At 42.7% G+C, this 18,404-nt stretch overlaps 1 protein-coding gene and 1 pseudogene across 1 annotated transcript in view; one reads left to right on the top strand and one right to left on the bottom strand.

Annotated features, from left to right (window-relative positions):
* Positions 1 to 8,184, top strand: part of LOC126459310 (uncharacterized) — an 86,093-nt gene extending 77,909 nt beyond the window's left edge. The window contains exon 5 of the mRNA XM_050095852.1: positions 7,686 to 8,184. Coding sequence (XP_049951809.1) covers positions 7,686 to 7,834 — 149 coding nt within the window. The 3' untranslated portion in view covers positions 7,835 to 8,184. The remainder of the gene's footprint in view (positions 1 to 7,685) is intronic.
* Positions 8,185 to 9,087: 903 nt separating this feature from the next.
* On the bottom strand, positions 9,088 to 9,205 carry LOC126419815 (5S ribosomal RNA; annotated as a pseudogene).
* Positions 9,206 to 18,404: the final 9,199 nt, after the last annotated feature.

Raw genomic sequence — 18,404 nt, 5'->3', positions numbered from 1 at the left:
CACACCAACGTGAGTAGTCGTTTTGTTGCCGCTTCCCCCAATGATTTTTAGAAATTCCGATGGAATATTATCATGCCCTTCTGCCTTATTTGAAGTTAAATCCTCCAAAACTCTTTTAAATTCTGATTATAGCATTGGATTCCCTAACTCTTCCCTATCGACTCCTGTTTCATCTTCTGTCACGTCATTAGACAAACCTTCTCTCTTCTCGAGGCCTTAGGCACTCTTTCCACCTATCTGCGCTCTCCTCCGCATTTAGTAGCGGAATTCCCATTGAACTCTTAACGTTATCGCCCTTGATTTTACTTTCACCGAAGGTTGTTTTCACTTCGTATGTTCTGAATCCGCCCTTTCGATAATGCTTTCTTTTCCGATTAGTTCACATTTTTAATACTGCCATTTCGCCTTAGCTTTCCTGCACTTCTTATTTCTTTCTTTCCTAAGTGACTTGTATTTCTGTATTCCTGAATTTCACTGAACGTTTTTGTACTTCCTTCTTTCATCGACGAGCTGTAGTATTTCATCTGTTAACCATGGTTTCTCCGCAGTTGTCTTCCTTGTACCTTTCCAAATTCCGTGATTATGCTCCTAAGAGATGTCTATTCCTCTTCAGGTTTACTGCCTACCGAGCTATTCATTATCGCAGTGTCTACAGAGCTTAAAACCTATCTCTTCATTTCTTATTATCTCCGTATCCCACTTCTTTGCGCACTAATTGTTCGTGACAAGTCTCTTAATCTTCAGCTTTCTCTTCATCATTACTACATTGTGATCGAAATTTGTAACTGCTCCTGTGTACGTTTTACAATCCAATATCAGATTTCGGACTCTCTTCCTGACGATGATGTAATCTAATTGAAATCTTCCGTATCTTCTGACCGTTTCCAAGTGTACTTCCTCCTCTTGTGAGTCTCGAACATAGTATTCGCTGTTACTAACTCATATTTATTGCTGAACTCTATTAGTCTTTCTCCTCTCCCATTTCTGCTACCAAGCCCATATTCTTCCGTAACCGTTTCTTCTACTCGTTCCCCTGCAACTGCATTCCCTCATGACTATTAGATTTTCATCTCCCTTTACTTAATGTATTACCGGTTATGTATCATCATATATTCTCTCTGTCTTTTCATCTTCAGCTTGCGGCCTCGGTACGTAAACACGAACTATCGTTGTTGGTGTTACTTTGGTGCTGATTCTGATGAGAACAACCCTTTCTTTGAACTGTTCACAGTAACTCAGTCTCTGCTCTACCTTCCTATACATAAAAAATCCTACTCCCGTTATACTATTTTCTGCAGCAGTTGATATTATTCTCTAATCATCTGATCAGAAATCCTTGACTTCTTTCCATTTCACTTCACTGACCCCACTATAAACTAGATTGAGTCACAGCATTTCCCTTTACAGATTTTCTAGCTTCCCTACTACGTTCAGAGTAGAACGTTGTCCTTTCGTTGGTTATGCAATATTTTTCTCATGGTCACCTCCTCCCTGGATGTACCCCCTCCCCCCGCCCCCCCCCCCCCCCCCCGGAGATCCAAATGGCAAATGGATGACTGTTCCAGAATCTGTTGCCAATTGAGAGATCATCAAGATATTTTTCTGCAGTTAGAGGCCACATTTCCTTTGGATACACGTTGTGTCTTTAATGCAGTGGTTTCCATTGTCTTCTGCATCCTTACGCCCTTTGCTGATTCTTCCACCTTTTGGCGCAATATCCCACCCCTTGAACCTCTGTCAGTCCCTCCGCCCTCTTTGACAAGGCCATTGGCTAAGTGAGGAATGCCTTCTTATGCCGGAAGTCTCCGGCCGCTTTTGCTGATGGTTTTCATTCAAAATCGGGGACCGAGGACGTTTTCATTGCTAATCAAAGACGCTACCCCTAGATCACATCTACCTAGCGCTTTGAAATTTAAGACTTATTTTGGTACTCTTGAATCTGGCAATATTTGTAGACGTTCTGGCCAACTTTGTCGATTAGATTAATGTAGGTTAATTTTTACAAAGAATAAAACACTGCTGTTTATATAGGTAAATAGAGCCTTTACTGGTTTCGAACTGGCAATTTCATCATCAGACGGCTGTTCACATGATTTTCAAGATACACTTTACATTATCGTCCGTTTCCGATTTTTATTATTCCACTCTGGCGAAGTATTTGTGTGTTGTTGCCCTACGGTAGAAAAACAGTGTTAGAAGCGCCTTATGTGAAAATAACTGGCCGGCTAGAGTGGCCGAGCGGTTCTAGGCGCTACAGTCTGGAACCGCGCGATCGCTACGGTCGCAGGTTCGAATCCTGCCTCGGGCATGGATGTGTGTGCTGTCCTTAGTTTAGTTAGGTTTAAGTAGTCCTAAGTTCTAGGGGACTGATGACCTCAGATGTTAAGTCCCATAGTGCTCAGAGCCATTTGAACCATTTTTGAAAATAACTAACCTCCAAACGATGAAATACAGCGTAAATAAATATGTGAGGTTAAGAAACTGTAAAAAGGTGGGACTTTAAGGAGATGAGACCTGGATAAACTGACTAAACCAGAGGCTGTACAGAGTTTCAGGGAGAGCATAAGGGAACAATTGTCACGAATGGGGGAAAGAAATACAGTAGAAGAAGAATGGGTAGCTCTGAGGGATGAAGTAGTGAAGGCAGCGGAGGATCAAGTAGGTAAAAAGACAAGGGCTAGTAGAAATCCTTGGGTAACAGAAGAAATATTGAATTTAATTGATGAAAGGAGAAAATATAAAAATGCAGTAAATGAAGCGGGCAAAAAGGAATACAAACGTCTCAAAAATGAGATCGACAGGAAGTGCAAAATGGCTAAGCAGAGGTGGCTAGAACGCAAATGTAAGGCTGTAGAGGCTTGTCCCACTAGGGGTAAGATAGATACTGCCTACAGGAAAATTAAAGAGACCTTTGGAGAAAAGAGAGCCACTTGTATGGATACCAAGAGCTCAGATGGAAACCCTGTTCTAAGCAAAGAAGGAAAAGCAGAAAGGTGGAAGGAGTATATAGAGGGTCTGTACAAGGGCGATGTACTTGAGGACAATATTATGGAAATGGAAGAGGATGTGGATGAAGATGAAATGGGAGATACGATACTGCGTGAAGAGGTTGACAAAGCACTGAAAGACCTAAGTCGAAACAAGGCCCCTGGAGTAGACAACATTCCATTAGAACTACTGACGGCCTTGGGAGAGCCAGTCCTGACAATGCTCTACCATCTGGTGAGCAAGATGTATGAGACAGGTGAAATACCCTCGGACTTCAAGAAGAATGTAATAATTCCAATCCCAAAGAAAGCAGGTGTTGACAGATGTGAAAATGACCGAACTATCAGTTTAATAAGTCACAGCTGCAAAATACTAACGCGAATTCTTTATAGACGAATGGAAAAAGTGGTAGAAGCCGGCCTCGGGGAAGATCAGTTTGGATTCCGTAGAAATATTGGAACACGTGAGGTAATACTGACTCAACGACTTATCTTAGAAGAAAGATTAAGGAAAGGCAAACCTACGTTTATGGCATTTATAGACTTAGAGAAACCTTTTGACATTGTTGACTGGAAAACTCTCTTTCAAATTCTAAAGGTAGCGGGAGTAAAATACAGGGAGCGAAAGGCTATTTACAATTTGTACAGAAACCAGATGGCAGTTATAAGAGTCGAGGGGCATGAAAGGGAAGCAGTGGTTGGGAAGGGAGTGAGACAGGGTTGTAGCCTCTTCCCGATGTTATTCAATCTGTATATTGAGAAAGCAGTGAAGGAAACAAAAGAAAAATTCGGAGTAGGTATTAAAATCCATGGAGAAGAAATAAAAACTTTGAGGTTCGCCGGTGACATTGTAATTCTGTCACAGACAGCAATGGACTTGGAAGAGCAGTTGAACGGAATGGATGGTGTCTTGAAGGGAGAATATAAGATGAACATCAACAAAAGCAAAACGAAGGTAATGGAATGTAGTCGAATTAAGTCGGGTGATGTTGAGGGTATTAGATTAGGAAATGAGACACTTAGAGTAGTAAAGGAGTTTTGCTATTTGGGGAGCAAAATAACTGATGATGGTCGAAGTAGAGAGGATATAAAATGTAGACTGGCAATGGCAATGAAAGCGTTTCTGAAGAAGAGAAATTTGTTAACATCAAGTACAGATTTAAGTGTCAGGAAGTCGTTTCTGAAAGTATTTGTATGGAGTGTAGCCATGTATGGAAGTGAAACATGAACGATAAACAGTTTGGACGAGAAGAGAATAGAAGCTTTCGAAATGTGGTGCTACAAAAGAATGCTGAAGATTAGATGGGTAGATAATATAACTAATGAGGAGGTATTGAACAGAATTGGGGAGAAGAGAAGTTTGTGGCACAACTTGACAAGAAGAAGGGACCGGTTGGTAGGTCATGTTCTGAGGTATCAAGCGATCACAAATTTAGCGTTGGAGGGCAGCGTGGAGGGTAAAAATCGTATAGGGAGACCAAGAGATGAATACACTAAGCAGGTTCAGAAGGATGTAGGTTGCAGTAAGTACTGGGAGATGAAGAAGTTTGCACATGACAGAGTAGCATGGAGAGCTGCATCAAACCAGTCTCAGGACTGAAGACATGAACAACAACAAGTGGTTATGACCTCACATATTTATTTACGCTGTATTTCATCGTTTGGAGGATAGTTATTTTCACATATGGCGCTTCTAACACTGTTTTTCTACCGTAGGGCAACAACACACCAAAAATACTTCGCCATAGTGGAATAATAAATATCGGAAACGGACGATAATGTAAAGTGTATCTTGAAAATCATGTGAACAGCCGTGTGGTGATGAACTTGCCAGTTCGAAACCGTTAACGGCGCTATTTACCTAATTAAAGGACAGTGTTAATAGTGGCTGGTTGCTGTTTTCTTCTTTGTAAGAATTAAGCTACATTAACTGTACACAGCCACGGTCTCAGCATGTCAGTTTTAGACAAAATAGCATTGTCGATTAGACTTGATCTTCTCATTTATCGGATATATACCCAGCTCTGCTGTTGTGTCTTTGTTTCTTAGTCAATCTAATCTTGTACATCCCTTAACGTCTGTTAGAAATTTCATTTCTGTCACTTCTATTCTACTTTCTTGTTTTGTAGTAATTCTCCAAGTTTAACTACCAAATAGCAAAGCAGGGATGGCCATTATGTTATAAAACTTGATTTTTGTGTCTTTTCTCACTTTATTTCTCAATGTTCTATTGGTGGTTCCGCGTATTCTTTGGTACTGTATATGGCCAGGGAAGGGGGGAGAAGGTTGTTACGTATTCCTCGTGGGGACAGTGTGCAGGAGGTCGAGCGGTCAGGACTTGAGAGTGGGCATCCAGGGCTGCTGTTAAATGACAAAACAGGAAATTAGGTACAATAAAGAGGATGCATTTCAATGTACGGTGCAAAAGGAGCGCGCGTAGGGTCGGAAGTTAGCAGGTTCAGGCCAGTCTAGGAGGTCGAACAATTAATTAAAATGGGCAACGGAAGGGGAAGCGGTTCTTGTTAACTTATGTTGGTGGCCGGTCGTGAAAAGCAGAGCCAGAGGCTCCGCCTTCCGAAAAGACGTCTGTTCTGCTCGAGGTCTGGATTACAAGAGACAGAGGCAACTGTGTTCTGCACCGCAGAAAACTCCAGCGTCCAAACACGTGACCTGTATCCCACTCACGCTATTGGCTAAAACCAATGGCGTGAATTCGCTAGCAGTTTCAGCAGATGTCTCACGGCGTCTCTTGTCAGCAGCTTTAACTGGACAGAACTGCTTCGGTTTTGAAAGACAGGTAACTTGTGTCATTTAGCCACAGCGTAAGTTGTTCTAGGAGTAAACTTGTAAAGATTTGACAGGGCCTTTGAAATAAAATTTTTAAACCAATTCCCTGAAATATTCCTTGACTGGCTGCCACCGTGTACACCTTTATATTTCTGCAGTTTTTTGTCGACTTAGAGTTCATTCCGGTAGCCTAAAATATTTCCCAGGTAACTGAAGTGACTAACGAGTTCAATGGTTTTGGTTCCTATTATGATCTTAGCCTTAGCGGTTTTGTCCCTCTGAAAACCATCATTTTTGTCTTCGAAATGGGTATTTTCGTATTATATTCCTTAGAAATTTGGTTCAGTCTATAGACGGAACTTTGTAGCGAAGTCTCGCTATCATGTACGTTTACAAGATCGTGTGCAAAAAGGATAGTATTAAAAAATATCATGTGATAATTTCAAGCCCGGATCAGTGTGTTATTTGCATTCGTAGTAATAGACGGCAAATCATCGAGTAAAACTGAAGTGATATCAGGTATTCCCCAGGGAAGCGTCCTGGGACCTCTGCTGTTCCTGATCTATATAAATGACCTGGGTGACAATGTGAGCACTTCTCTTAGGTTGTTCGCAGATGATGCTGTAATTTACCGTCTAGTAAGGTCATCCGAAGACCAATATCAGTTGCAAAGCGATTTAGAAAAGATTGCTATATGGTGTGGCGGGTGGCAGTTGACGCTAAATAACGAAATGTGTGAGGTGATCCACATGAGTTCCACAAGAAATCCGTTGGAATTCGATTACTCGATAAATGGTACAATTCTCAAGGCTGTCAATTCAACTAAGTACCTGGGTGTTAAAACTACAAACAACATCAGTTGGAAAGACCACATAGATAATATTGAGGGGAAGGCGAGCCAAAGGTTGCGTTTCATTGGCAGGACACTTAAAAGATGCATCAAGTCCACTAAAGAGACAGCTTACACTACACTCGTTCGTCCTCTGTTAGAATATTGCTGCGCGGTGTGGGATCCTTACCAGGTGGGATTGACGGAGGACATCGAAAGGGTGCAAAAAAAGGGCAGCTCGTTTTGTATTATCACGCAATAGGGGAGAGATTGTGGCAGATATGATACGCGAGTTAGGATGGAAGTCATTAAAGCAAAGACGTTTTTCGTCGCGGCGAGATCTAATTACGAAATTTCAGTCACCAACTTTCTCTCCGGAATGCGAAAATATTTTGTTGAGCCCAACCAACATAGGTAGGAATGATCATCAAAATAAAAAAGAGAAATCAGAGCTCGAACAGAAAGGTTTAGGTGTTCGTTTTTCCCGCGCGCTGTTCGGGAGTGGAATGGTAGAGAGATAATATGATTGTGGTTCGATGAACCCTCTGCCAAGCACTTAAATGTGAATTTCAGAGTAATCATGTAGATGTAGATGTAGATGTAGATGCTTCGATCACATTGTGAACCTTTATATTAAAAAGTGTGTGTGATCAGATTCACCCTTGTCGAACCCCTTGGTTTTTCGCTTTGTCTTCTGATATCCTTATTTTTGTAGTTCTATATAGATTTTCTATCACCTTTATTATTTGCGGAGGATATCTGTTCTTGTGTAATACGTTCGCATAAGATTTCACCATCGAAATGGTCGAAGGCATTCTCTAAGTCTATAAATGAGATGTGTGTTTCTCTGTTGAACTTTCTCTGTTTCCATATAATTTGTTTAAATGTGGAAACATTATCAGTATAGGACGTTGCTTTTCTGACGCCATTGTTCTTCGGATGACAGATTTCGGCAATAATTTGTAGACGTTGGCATTCTAATGCTAAATGTGGGTAGATTGCACAGCTAAGAGTTAAACCAGAATATATTTTTCTTGTGTACGTCGAATGCTTCCAGAGCCAGCTGTTTGTGCTTGTGACAGGTACCATCTTCACGTCCACGTCGGAGCAGACCGGCGTAGACACGAGTGGGAAGCCAACCTTCTCGTCAGTGACGGCGACTGGAGACAGCGCTGGCCATCTGGTCGTGACCACCAGCGGCAGCGACAAGAAGAAGGAGACCAAACAGTGAAACCACTGCCCACCGTGGTTCGTGTCGTATATTGTAAATATCAACAGCGGATGTCGTCCCATATACAATCTCATTATCTGTTGACAGCGCTATGAGGGTCATGTAGGGGCACGGTATGTGGCTACTTGGTACTGAACAGTGGAGAAGGAATAGGAATTGTCTCAGAGTACACTATCCAGAAGTAAATTTATGTTTGCTACGTAATGCGGTATATACTATGCCCGAACCATAACGCTCTAATAACGGTGGTCACTATGTTAGGATGAGAGGTACGAAAAATACATAATACTGTACCAAATTACTATGTTATTACTACTTCCTTCTTTCCCAATAAAAAGCTTTTGACATAATTTGTAGTTAAGTCAATGACGTGCATTATGTATGAGGTACCAAATGCGCAGTGTATTTTTCAACATTTCGTTATTAATTTGCCCTATTTACATACATTCCTAGTGTAATATTTAAAATGTGACGGTGAGTAGCACTTCATCAAACAATGTAGCAAAATGGTAATAAACTCTGTATTTGCATTGAAATGTTATTTACAATACAAAACGCCAGTAATGACGCCTCATACGCAAATTTTATAAAATTTTCGTGTCTCATTGATGGTACGTGAAGTTTACTGCTTCCGAATCTTTTTCACTGAGAATGCCTGCAGCATTCATCTGTCCTCACCAGACTTTCGTCAGTAAGCCATCAAGGCTAAAACTACTGAATAGAACAAGACTTGTGTAGCACGCAACACCAAAACATTGCGTGAAACTGAAATGAGCTTTTCGTGAAGAATGACATTTTGATTGTATGGAGACGATCGTGACTACTATATTTGCTAAAATAATTGTCATTTCCAGACACAATCGCTTTTATGTTTTCATGTTACCGGTTCCTATAGATTCAAACAGTGCTCTTCAAATCAGTGCGCAAGATACGGACACATTTTATTGCACTGTACATTGCTTGCAGTAAAGGAACAATTCAGACACGGTGATCATGTATGTATGACATTGCTGCCTATCATACAGCACCATCTGTGAGCGAATCGCTTGTACTCACTCCATCTTCAGGCCACGAGTGGCCTACCGAAACCATCCGACCGCCGTGTCATCCTCAGTGGAGGATGCGGATAGTAGGGGCGTGGGGTTAGCACACCGCTCTCCCGCTCGTGATGATGGCACTCTTGACCGAAGCCACTACTATTCGGTCGAGTAGCTCCTCAACTGGCATTACGAGGCTGAATGCACCCCGAAAAATGGCAACAGCGCATAGCGGCCCCTATGGTCACCCATCCAAGTGCCGACCACGCCCGACAGCGCTTAACTTCGGTGATCTCACGGGAACCGGTGTATCCACTGCGGCAAGGCCGTTGCAAGAATATTCCTGAAATGGACTGGCCTGCCCAGATTCCTGACCTGTATCCACTGGAACATCTTTGGGATGAGTCAGAACGTCGTCTTCGCTCCGAATCCCAGCCTCAAACACTACTTTCTCTAGTTTCGGGACTTGAGGAAGAATGGACCGTCGTTACTCCACAGGCATTCCGACACCTTAACGAAACTGTCCCGAGCAGATTCAAACCATCGTAAAGTCTAAGCGTTGACACACCCTACATTGAAGTCCACTTAAACGTACCCGAATAATTTTGACCCGGTAGTGTATCGTCCTTACTGCATTATGCGCCCACAACCCCAACAGGCAGCATTAGGTCTCTTGTTTTGGCTGTGATCATAGCGTGTTGGTTCATTAGTGTACTGTGTGCTGGATGGTATCAACCACGACCTCGGACTTCGGAAGTCTGGTCCCTGTGTGGCACGACATATAGCGCAGATGGTGCATACCGTCAAGGATCACTGCTGCAAACACGAACTGCATAGCCGATAGCTGCAGCCAGCAGATCTACGCTCAAAAATTCTTTATAGGCCTGTTGGAAAGACACACAATGCATTACGAGTGGATTAATATTCTAGCACAGATGTCAAGATACTAATATTATATCGTTAAATAATCGAAATTCGAGTAAGGGGCCAGCGGATCAAATGTCACCACAGCCACAGATGTAGCAAGCGTAGCAAACCGCACTTTGGTTAAGAAGAGGAAAGAGACACGCTGCGACCACAACGAAATGACGTCGGTCGCAGATGGAGTACCAGAGGACAGTCCTCCCACAATCCAGCGCGCATCCCCGGGCGCGAAACCATGGCAGAGTAGTAAGTTTGGGGGAAAGGGGGGCGGGGATGAAGGGGTGGGGGGGGGGGTAGGTCGGCCGGGAGGAGGATTAACACGGCGTTCCCGTTCCAGAGTGTCCGTTCGCCAGTGTGCCTGCCGCTGGTAACGATTTAGTCGGCCAGAGATCGGGGCGTACATCCATGAATAATTTAGTCACTTTCGATTGATGTTTCACTATGACTCAGAACTTGTCACTGACTAAGTTTGTTATAACAATGACCTCTTGTCTCTTTAAAGACAGGACTTGCAAGGCCTAAGTGTAAGGTATCTCTGCAAAAGAGAATGTAAGAAGATTTGGCTTTAACAATCTTTCAACGACAAGATATATTGGCACAGTACAAACAAGGATTGGAAAACGACGGGCAAGAAAATCATCTTGTCCTGTACTAAGAAACTATGCCAGTATTTGCTTTTAGGGAAACCATATAAGAGAGGGACCTGAGCGCTCTTTCAGCACACAAGTCCAGTGCTTTCACTTCACCAGCTCACATGGTACCATTTCTGCAGCTTCAGTCGCTTGTTGGTGGCAAATTGTTCTACGCATTGTCCAAGTTCGTTCTGCTTGTTACAATATTCATAAAAGTTTGTGTGTATATCTAACAAGAAACAACAAAGAGATTGCATTATTGAAGCTACAGAGTGATCAACTCAGGTGGACTACATATATCTCTTATATATACAGGGGGTCAGAAACAGTCTGAAAAGCTTCTAAGGGTCATGCAGGGTAGGCTGTGCTGAGAAATATCTGTTAAGAGAAAAATTCGCTACGTTTCGCCGCTTCCTAGTTGATTAATATCGAAATTACCCAATCAGGCCGTTGGGCGCCAAAATTCAAGCTGCCCGCCAGATACAATTAGTGTCTGTTGTTCTCATAGTGTAGATAATACCGTACGAGAATGCTTAATCCTTGGCTTGATTTCGATCCTTACCACCGTTCCACGTCCAATGTCTGTATCGCTCTTTTGTTCGGTTTTAAGAAACCAAATGCGACACCGTTTCTGGCGGTCTGCTTGAATTTGCGCGCCCAATGGCCTGACAATGGCCTGATTGGCTAACTTCAATGCTAATTAAATCGGAAACGGAGCAATGTATCGAATTTTTTTCTCAACAATTATTTTTCAGCGCAATCTACCCTGCAGCAGCCTTACAGTCGTTTCAGATTGTTTCTGATTAATCTGTATGTATAAATTAAAAATCTCCACCGCAGTTCCTGTCTATATGTTGTAGTTAATCTAAGGAACTGCTGCAGGGATTTTAACACTCTTTTTACTAACAAACTGATTCACGAGAAAAGTTTGTGTATATAACGTACAAATATTTCGTGCGAACTGGTGATGAATTAAAGTCCCCCGCCATGTGAAAATAATGCCATTGGCATCTCCCACTTAACAGGAGAACTTAATTTCATCCATTGTTTGCAGCGTTTCCTTCATGGCTGTATCACTTTCATAATAATAAAGAACAGCAGCCTTCAGCAACAAATCGTGATTTTATTAAAACGCGCGGTGCTTTTCGAGCCCTGAGGGCTCATCTTCAGGTGCTTTGACGGTCTACATCAACTTTACATTTCGTTTAATTCTATGATGCTTCTAGTAGCAGGTGTAGGGTTCTGGAGAATATTTGTGAACAAATACTCACTTTCTATTAAACAGCACATCTGCAGAAACATTTTGACATAGCACATACTCGAACACAATTCAAAACAACTCAAAGGACTTGTGTTCGAAAATGTGCTGTGTAAAAATGTTTCTGCAGGTGTGCTGCACATAAACATTCTCCAGAACTATACACCTACTACTAGAGGCAGCCTGGAACTATTCCAAATGTAAAGTTGATGTAGACTGACAAAGCACCTTAAGATGAGCCCCAGGGCTCGACGTGCAACGTGCATTTTAATAAAATCACGATTTGTTGCTGAAGGCTGTTGTTTTCCATTAAGAGGAAAACTGTTTGGAATCATCCATTCAGGTGTAAGGCTGTTTGATTACAATGCCTGGCTGGCACAAGCTACTGCACCCAAGAGATATACAGGGTGAGTCAGTAACTATTGCCGCCAAGAATAACTCAGAAAGTATGATAGGAGCTGAAAAGTTTGTAGGACAAAAGTTGCATGGGACAACGGGGTCCTTAATGCGACGTTGGTTTTTTTGCTAGGTGGGATCGCTTCAGAGATATGAAGGTCAACTTTGTATTTTTGAATATGGTACTTATTTTCTCATAACGGCTATAGAGACGAATCCAATGATGTGCAACAGTGAAGGTCAACGAAGGTCACAAAGGTGGCATGAACGTCCAATTACAGAAGGTGTTCGAGGTGATGAGCATTGGTATCAATGCAGTGCTGCAATCTTCTTATCATGGATTGAGTGGTATTCGTTATCACATTGGCTCTTATCGAAGCACATGCTCTGACAGTTCTCCCTCGCATCGAAGCACATGCTCTGACAATTCTCTCTCGCATATCTTCAGGTGTAGTTGGAACGTCTTTATAAACCATGTCTTTTACGAACCCCCACAAGAAAAAACCAGAGGCGTCAAGCCTGGCGAACGAGCCGACCACGACACACCTCCACGTCCAATCCGACGATCTGGGAGTTGTCTCTACAACTCATTTGTAGCCATCAGCGAAAAATGTGCCGAACACCCATCGTGTTGATACCACATTCTGTTCCTTGTTCTTAAAGGTAGTTCTTCCAATAACAGACCTAATGTTTCTTGCAGGATTGTGGTGTACTTCCTACCATTAAGATTGCCTTCGATGTAATAGGGGCCTATAATTCTGTTCTCCAGAATCCCACACCATTCACTCACCGACCACGGTTTTTGGTGTGCAACATGCCGCAGCCAACATGGATTTTCAGTTGCCCAATAAAGCATTTTATGCAGATTAACATTTCCATGGTTCGTACTCTCGTCAGTAAATAAATTGAAATTAATAAATGTGTCATCGCTCTGAATATGTAGTTAAGCCCATCGGCAGAATTCAATGTGACACATACAATCCATACCAGCTAAGTCTTGGTGGAGACTGATATGGTAAGGTTAATATTTATGGCGATGCATAACACGGACAATACTACTCTGGCTCATGCCAGATTCCCTTGTGATTTGACGCGAACTAAAACGAGGATCTGGAACCACACTTGCAAGATACCAATTTCAGTTTCCTCGTTAGTTCAAAAATGTTCAAATAAGTGTGAAATCTTATGGGACTTAACTGCTAAGGTCATCAGTCCCTAAGCTTACACACTACTTAACCTAAATTATCCTAAGGACAAACACACACACCCATGCCCGAGGGAGGAATCGATCCTCCGCCGGGACCAGCCGCTCCTCGTTATTAACTGTCCTTTACCGGACATATTTCTGATGCGTTAACGATCCAGTTGTTCTCAATTTATCACACACATACTTAAATGTACGACATGTAGGATGAGTACGTTGAGGATATCTTTCAGCGTATAAGTTCTAGCTCTCACTGAATTTCGTTGGCATTCTCCGTAAATGAGAAGCATATTGACTGTTCTTCGAGGGAATACATCATTCACATTCGCTTGGTTCGACGATACTAGTCTTACCATTCCTATTGCTGTTGTATTGCGAAACCGTCGAATGCTTTTTACATGTCAATGGCACGTTAGATGGATACGCCGTATTAGGCGAATGTTTACTATTTGCACGATATACGGGAGACAATTGTCACAGCATTTGCTTTGATAAGTGTCGAAGTGATAAGGAATACCATTCAGTCCATGATAAGAACACTGCACCAATGGTCATCACTTCTAACATCTTCTGTAAATGGGCGTTCATGCCACCTTAGTCACCTTCGTTGACCGTCAAAGACTTCACTGTTTCACTGTTTCCCACTGGATTCGTCTCGATAGCCGCTATCAGAAAATAAGTACCTAAGTATAGCATCCCATTAAAAAAAATTGACCTTCATATCTCTGTCACGACCCCACTTAGCAACAAAAAAACCAACGTCATATTATGCCCCCCCCCCCCCCCCCCTTGTTCCATGCAACATTTGTCCCACAATCAGCTCCTATCATACTTTCAGAGTTATTCTAGGTGGCAATAGTTAGTGACTCACCCCGTAGAGCTAATATTGAACGGGTGTGAAGGAAAATGGGCGGAAAGGTCATACATAAAACGTAGCTCGTGCCAAAGCGGCACTTGAGTCGAGGCGGCTGGCACGTGGGCTTAGCTCGTGCTGAACAGTACTGTGGTTGAGCGTACTGCACTGTACTGGCGCCGCACTCAGGCAGCAAGTGGAACTACAGTTGCACTACAGTGGCACTACAGTCGGAGAGACTGGCTCACATCTCCCGTCATTGCCAAAAGACGTCACTCCAAACAGCAGTTAAATATGGGATAACATTCGTGCCTCCTAAGAACTTTCGTGGAGTGTGCAGATTTCATTGTTCAGCTGCCTAGCGCTATTCACTCAATTACGATCATATCTCTAAGGTTGGTTGGTTGGTTGGTTTGGGGAAGGAGACCAGACAGCGAGGTCATCGGTCTCATCGGAGTAGGGAAGGACGGGGAAGGAAGTCGGCCGTGCCCTTTGAAAGGAACCATCCCGGCATTTGCCTGAAGCGATTTAGGGAAATCACGGAAAACCTAAATCAGGATGGCCGGACGCGGGATTGAACCGTCGTCCTCCCGAATGCGAGTCCAGTGTCTAACCACTGCGCCACCTCGCTCGGTATATCTCTACGCAGCTGCCTATAAATAAACTTAGCACTACATCAGACTAGTCGTCCAGTGAAGCCAGGGTGGGTTGCTAGTTTGTAATGAACTAACAAAAGAAGCTAAAGTCATTTACAATAACGTGGCAGCTGTTTGGCTTTCATCCTTGCGATTATATTTGTTAGCGTTTTTAAGGATACAAATAATGAATATTTGCAGAATATGAATTTGCCGATTCCATTTCTGCAGTTACGTATCCATACTGGTCGCATATTGTGTTACTGTGATAAGGTGGGACAAAGCGGGTGGTGAGAGAATGAAGAATAAAGTGAATGAGGAGGCGACGCCTATGACAGTCCTGTAATCTCTTTTGTGCTGTTATCAAGCTAATGGGTGATTATGTTGCAAGAAATGTTGTCGACCTTTTATTGAGTTTGTTTGCGAAATGTATAACTCAAGTGAAGACTGAGAATCAACTTGCCATTAACCTTACGATACAGCTCGTCCTCCGAAAAGTAAATAAGCATGTTGTCATATGGGCCTAAGTTCCAAACCAACAAGACATTAATCACCTACCGGGTTCGAATATCTCCATTTGTATTTAAGTTACTCATGAATACCCATAGTCCAACTATACTGAGGTGACGAAAGTCATGGGATAGTGATGTACACATATACAGATGGACGTCGTATCGCGTACACAAGGTACAAAAGGGCAATGCATTGGCGGGCTCATGCGATTCATATGAAAAGGTTTGCGACGTGATTATGGCCGCACGACAGGATTTAACAGACATTTCGGATATCGTTAGGGAATTCGATATTCGATACGCACAGCGTCGAGACTATGCCGAGAATACCGAATCTGAGGCATTATTTCTTACCATGGACAACCTAGTGTCCGACGGCCTTCACTTAATGACCGAGAGCAACGTCGTCTGCCTAGAGTTGTCAGTGCTAATGGGCAAGTAACAATGCGTGAAATAATCACGGAAATAAATGTGAGACGTACGACGAACGTATCCGTTAGGAGAACGCGGCTAAATTTGCTGTTAATGGGCTATGGCAGCAAGCGACCAATGCGAGTGCCTTTGCTAGCAGCACGACAATGCCTATAGCGCCTCTCCTGGACTCCTGACCATGTCGGTCAGACGCTAGAAAATCGTGGCCTGATCAGATGAGCTCCGATTTCAGTCGGTAAGAGCCGGACGTAGGGTTCGACTGAGGACATGGACCCAGGTTGTCAACAAGGTCCTGTGCAAGCTGGCGGTGGCTACGTAATGTAGTTGGCTGTATTTACGTGGAATGGACTGTATCCTCTGGTCCCACTGAACCGATCATTGACTGGAAATGGTTATGTTCGGCTACTTGGAGACCATTTGCAGCCATTCATGGAGTTTATGTTCCCAAACAATGACGGAATTTTTATGAATGACAATAGTTAGCGATTGGTTATAAGAATATTCTGGATAATTCGAGCGAACGATTAGACCTCCCATGCCGCCCGACCTAATCAAATGGCTCTGAGCACTATGGGACTTAACATCGGAGGACATCAGTCCCCTAGAACTTAGAACTAATTAAATCTAACGAACCTAAGGACATCACACATATCCATGCCCGAGGCAGGATTCGAACCTGCGACCTTAGCAGTCGCGTGGTTCCAGACTGAAGCACCTAGAACCGCTCGGCCACCGAGGCCGGCCCGACGTAATCGCATCAACACTTGTGGCACAACCAATACGTCAGTTCGTGCGCAAAATCATGAACCGGCAACACTTCCGCAATTATGGACGTCTATAGAGGCAACATGGCTCAGTATTTCTTCAGAGAAATTCCAATGATTTGTTGAGTCCACACCAAGTCCCATGATTTTTTTCAGCTCAGTGTAATTTTTTTTGACGGATGTAAACTGTGTGCAAGATTGGAACTGGATTCGAACCCGGAACATAACCTTACACGGGCACTGCTCTTATCCAATGAGCTACTCATGTAGGACTCGTGAGCCTTCCGCACAGCTTTGCATCGCCAGGTAGCTCAGAACTACTTCCCAAACTTCACAGAAATTCTGGTGCATACTTTGTGGGACTAGTACTGCTGGAAGAAAGGATTCATGAATAAATGGAAATAATCCGGGAACAATCCATTACGCTACGCTTAAGTCATCTCTGCCTAATAGCCTTTCTTCAAGGAGTTCTAGGCACGCAAGGAATTCATCCTCGTATTTAATTTACTGATTTTGTGCGGACTTAGTTTTTAATGGTATGTCATGAGGAAGAAAGAAGATGAATCGGGAACTGAGAATAAAAGACACAGTCGAAAACACCAGTTACACACCAGAGCAAAATATTGGGTATCGAGTATATTAACTGAGAAAGGAACTTGCAGTGATTCTGAAATCCATATTATTAATAAATGTTCTAGCTCCTATTGCGGAAATATAGCTATTTCTGAACAGAGCTTAACAGAGCAGCTAACTACCGTAGCTATTAAATTAAAGAGGACATTCTCAGTTTATCAGGGCCATTAGTTTCAACAACAACTCCCGGGGGAATACCTTTCTGATGATTCAGCGGAGCAGCACATCAGCTAATGGTTTCTTATGAATTATGTGGGAACGATGGCCGGCAGTAATATTCGTCTGAGTTCCCAGAAACAAGTATCCCTCTGACGTTACCAGCTCATATGAACTGCTGCCTCTGTTCACCAGCAGTTAATACACATCTTCATGGTACACAGCCACACCTTCATCGCTCACAGACGTTTCTGACTGCACCTCACGTCATTGAAAGGAAACAGGATTCGGGTTAAAATTAACGAGCCACTATCTGAACTTGCTTTCCACTTTGTGAAATTCTTTTGACTGACGTAGAATGGGAAACTACGTTTCACATAATGCTTTCTGATAATGGAAATTGTTACCTCACAGAGTTTAAGTTTTTCGCAAGCCAGTTGTTTATTTTCTGATCAGTAAGACTGTCCGGTGATTTCGTCCGAAGTCTTAAAATGTTATTTTTTTTTTTTTTTAAGGTGGTTGGCACACAACATCGTGCCTTAGCTACTCTGCGAATTTAGTTCAGCTGATGATCTGTTTAGATTACTGACAGTATCTTATAGACAAAGAACATGGAGTAAATGAAAAATGAAAAGTATGTAAATAGTGTTATATCATACATTTCAGTAACTATCCCAGTCACAGCGCAGTATTTAATTGTATCAGCTCTTTCACTTACATTTCTTGCTGATTTTCCAGGCTTTAACGAAGTCTGTAAATATCAGTTTTATGTCAATTATTGTACTGTCTACATGGCGACTGATCGTATTCCCTTACTCTTCAGTTGCGAAAGTTTCTGACGAACAAGGCTTTCAGGGAGCAAATGGTGCTTTCAAAGCATGCGAAATGATCCTTCACACTTTGAAAAGTATGACTCGCGCACGGAGGGTTCCTCCAAACTTGATTATGTCTATACATAGTTCATCTAGTCTGGGAATTGACAATCTGAATAATTTTGGCCTGTTATCGATATCGATACTTGCAAGATATTGCTACCGGGAATTTCAGGTTCAAATGGCTCTGAGCACTATGGGACTTAACATCGGAGGTCATCAGTCCCCTAGAACTTAGAACTACTCAAGCCTAATTAACCTA

The sequence above is a fragment of the Schistocerca serialis genome, chromosome 1 (assembly GCF_023864345.2).
Source record: "Schistocerca serialis cubense isolate TAMUIC-IGC-003099 chromosome 1, iqSchSeri2.2, whole genome shotgun sequence".
In the NCBI taxonomy this organism is placed as follows: Eukaryota; Metazoa; Arthropoda; class Insecta; order Orthoptera; family Acrididae; genus Schistocerca; species Schistocerca serialis.
This window is presented reverse-complemented; position numbering and strand designations above follow the sequence as displayed.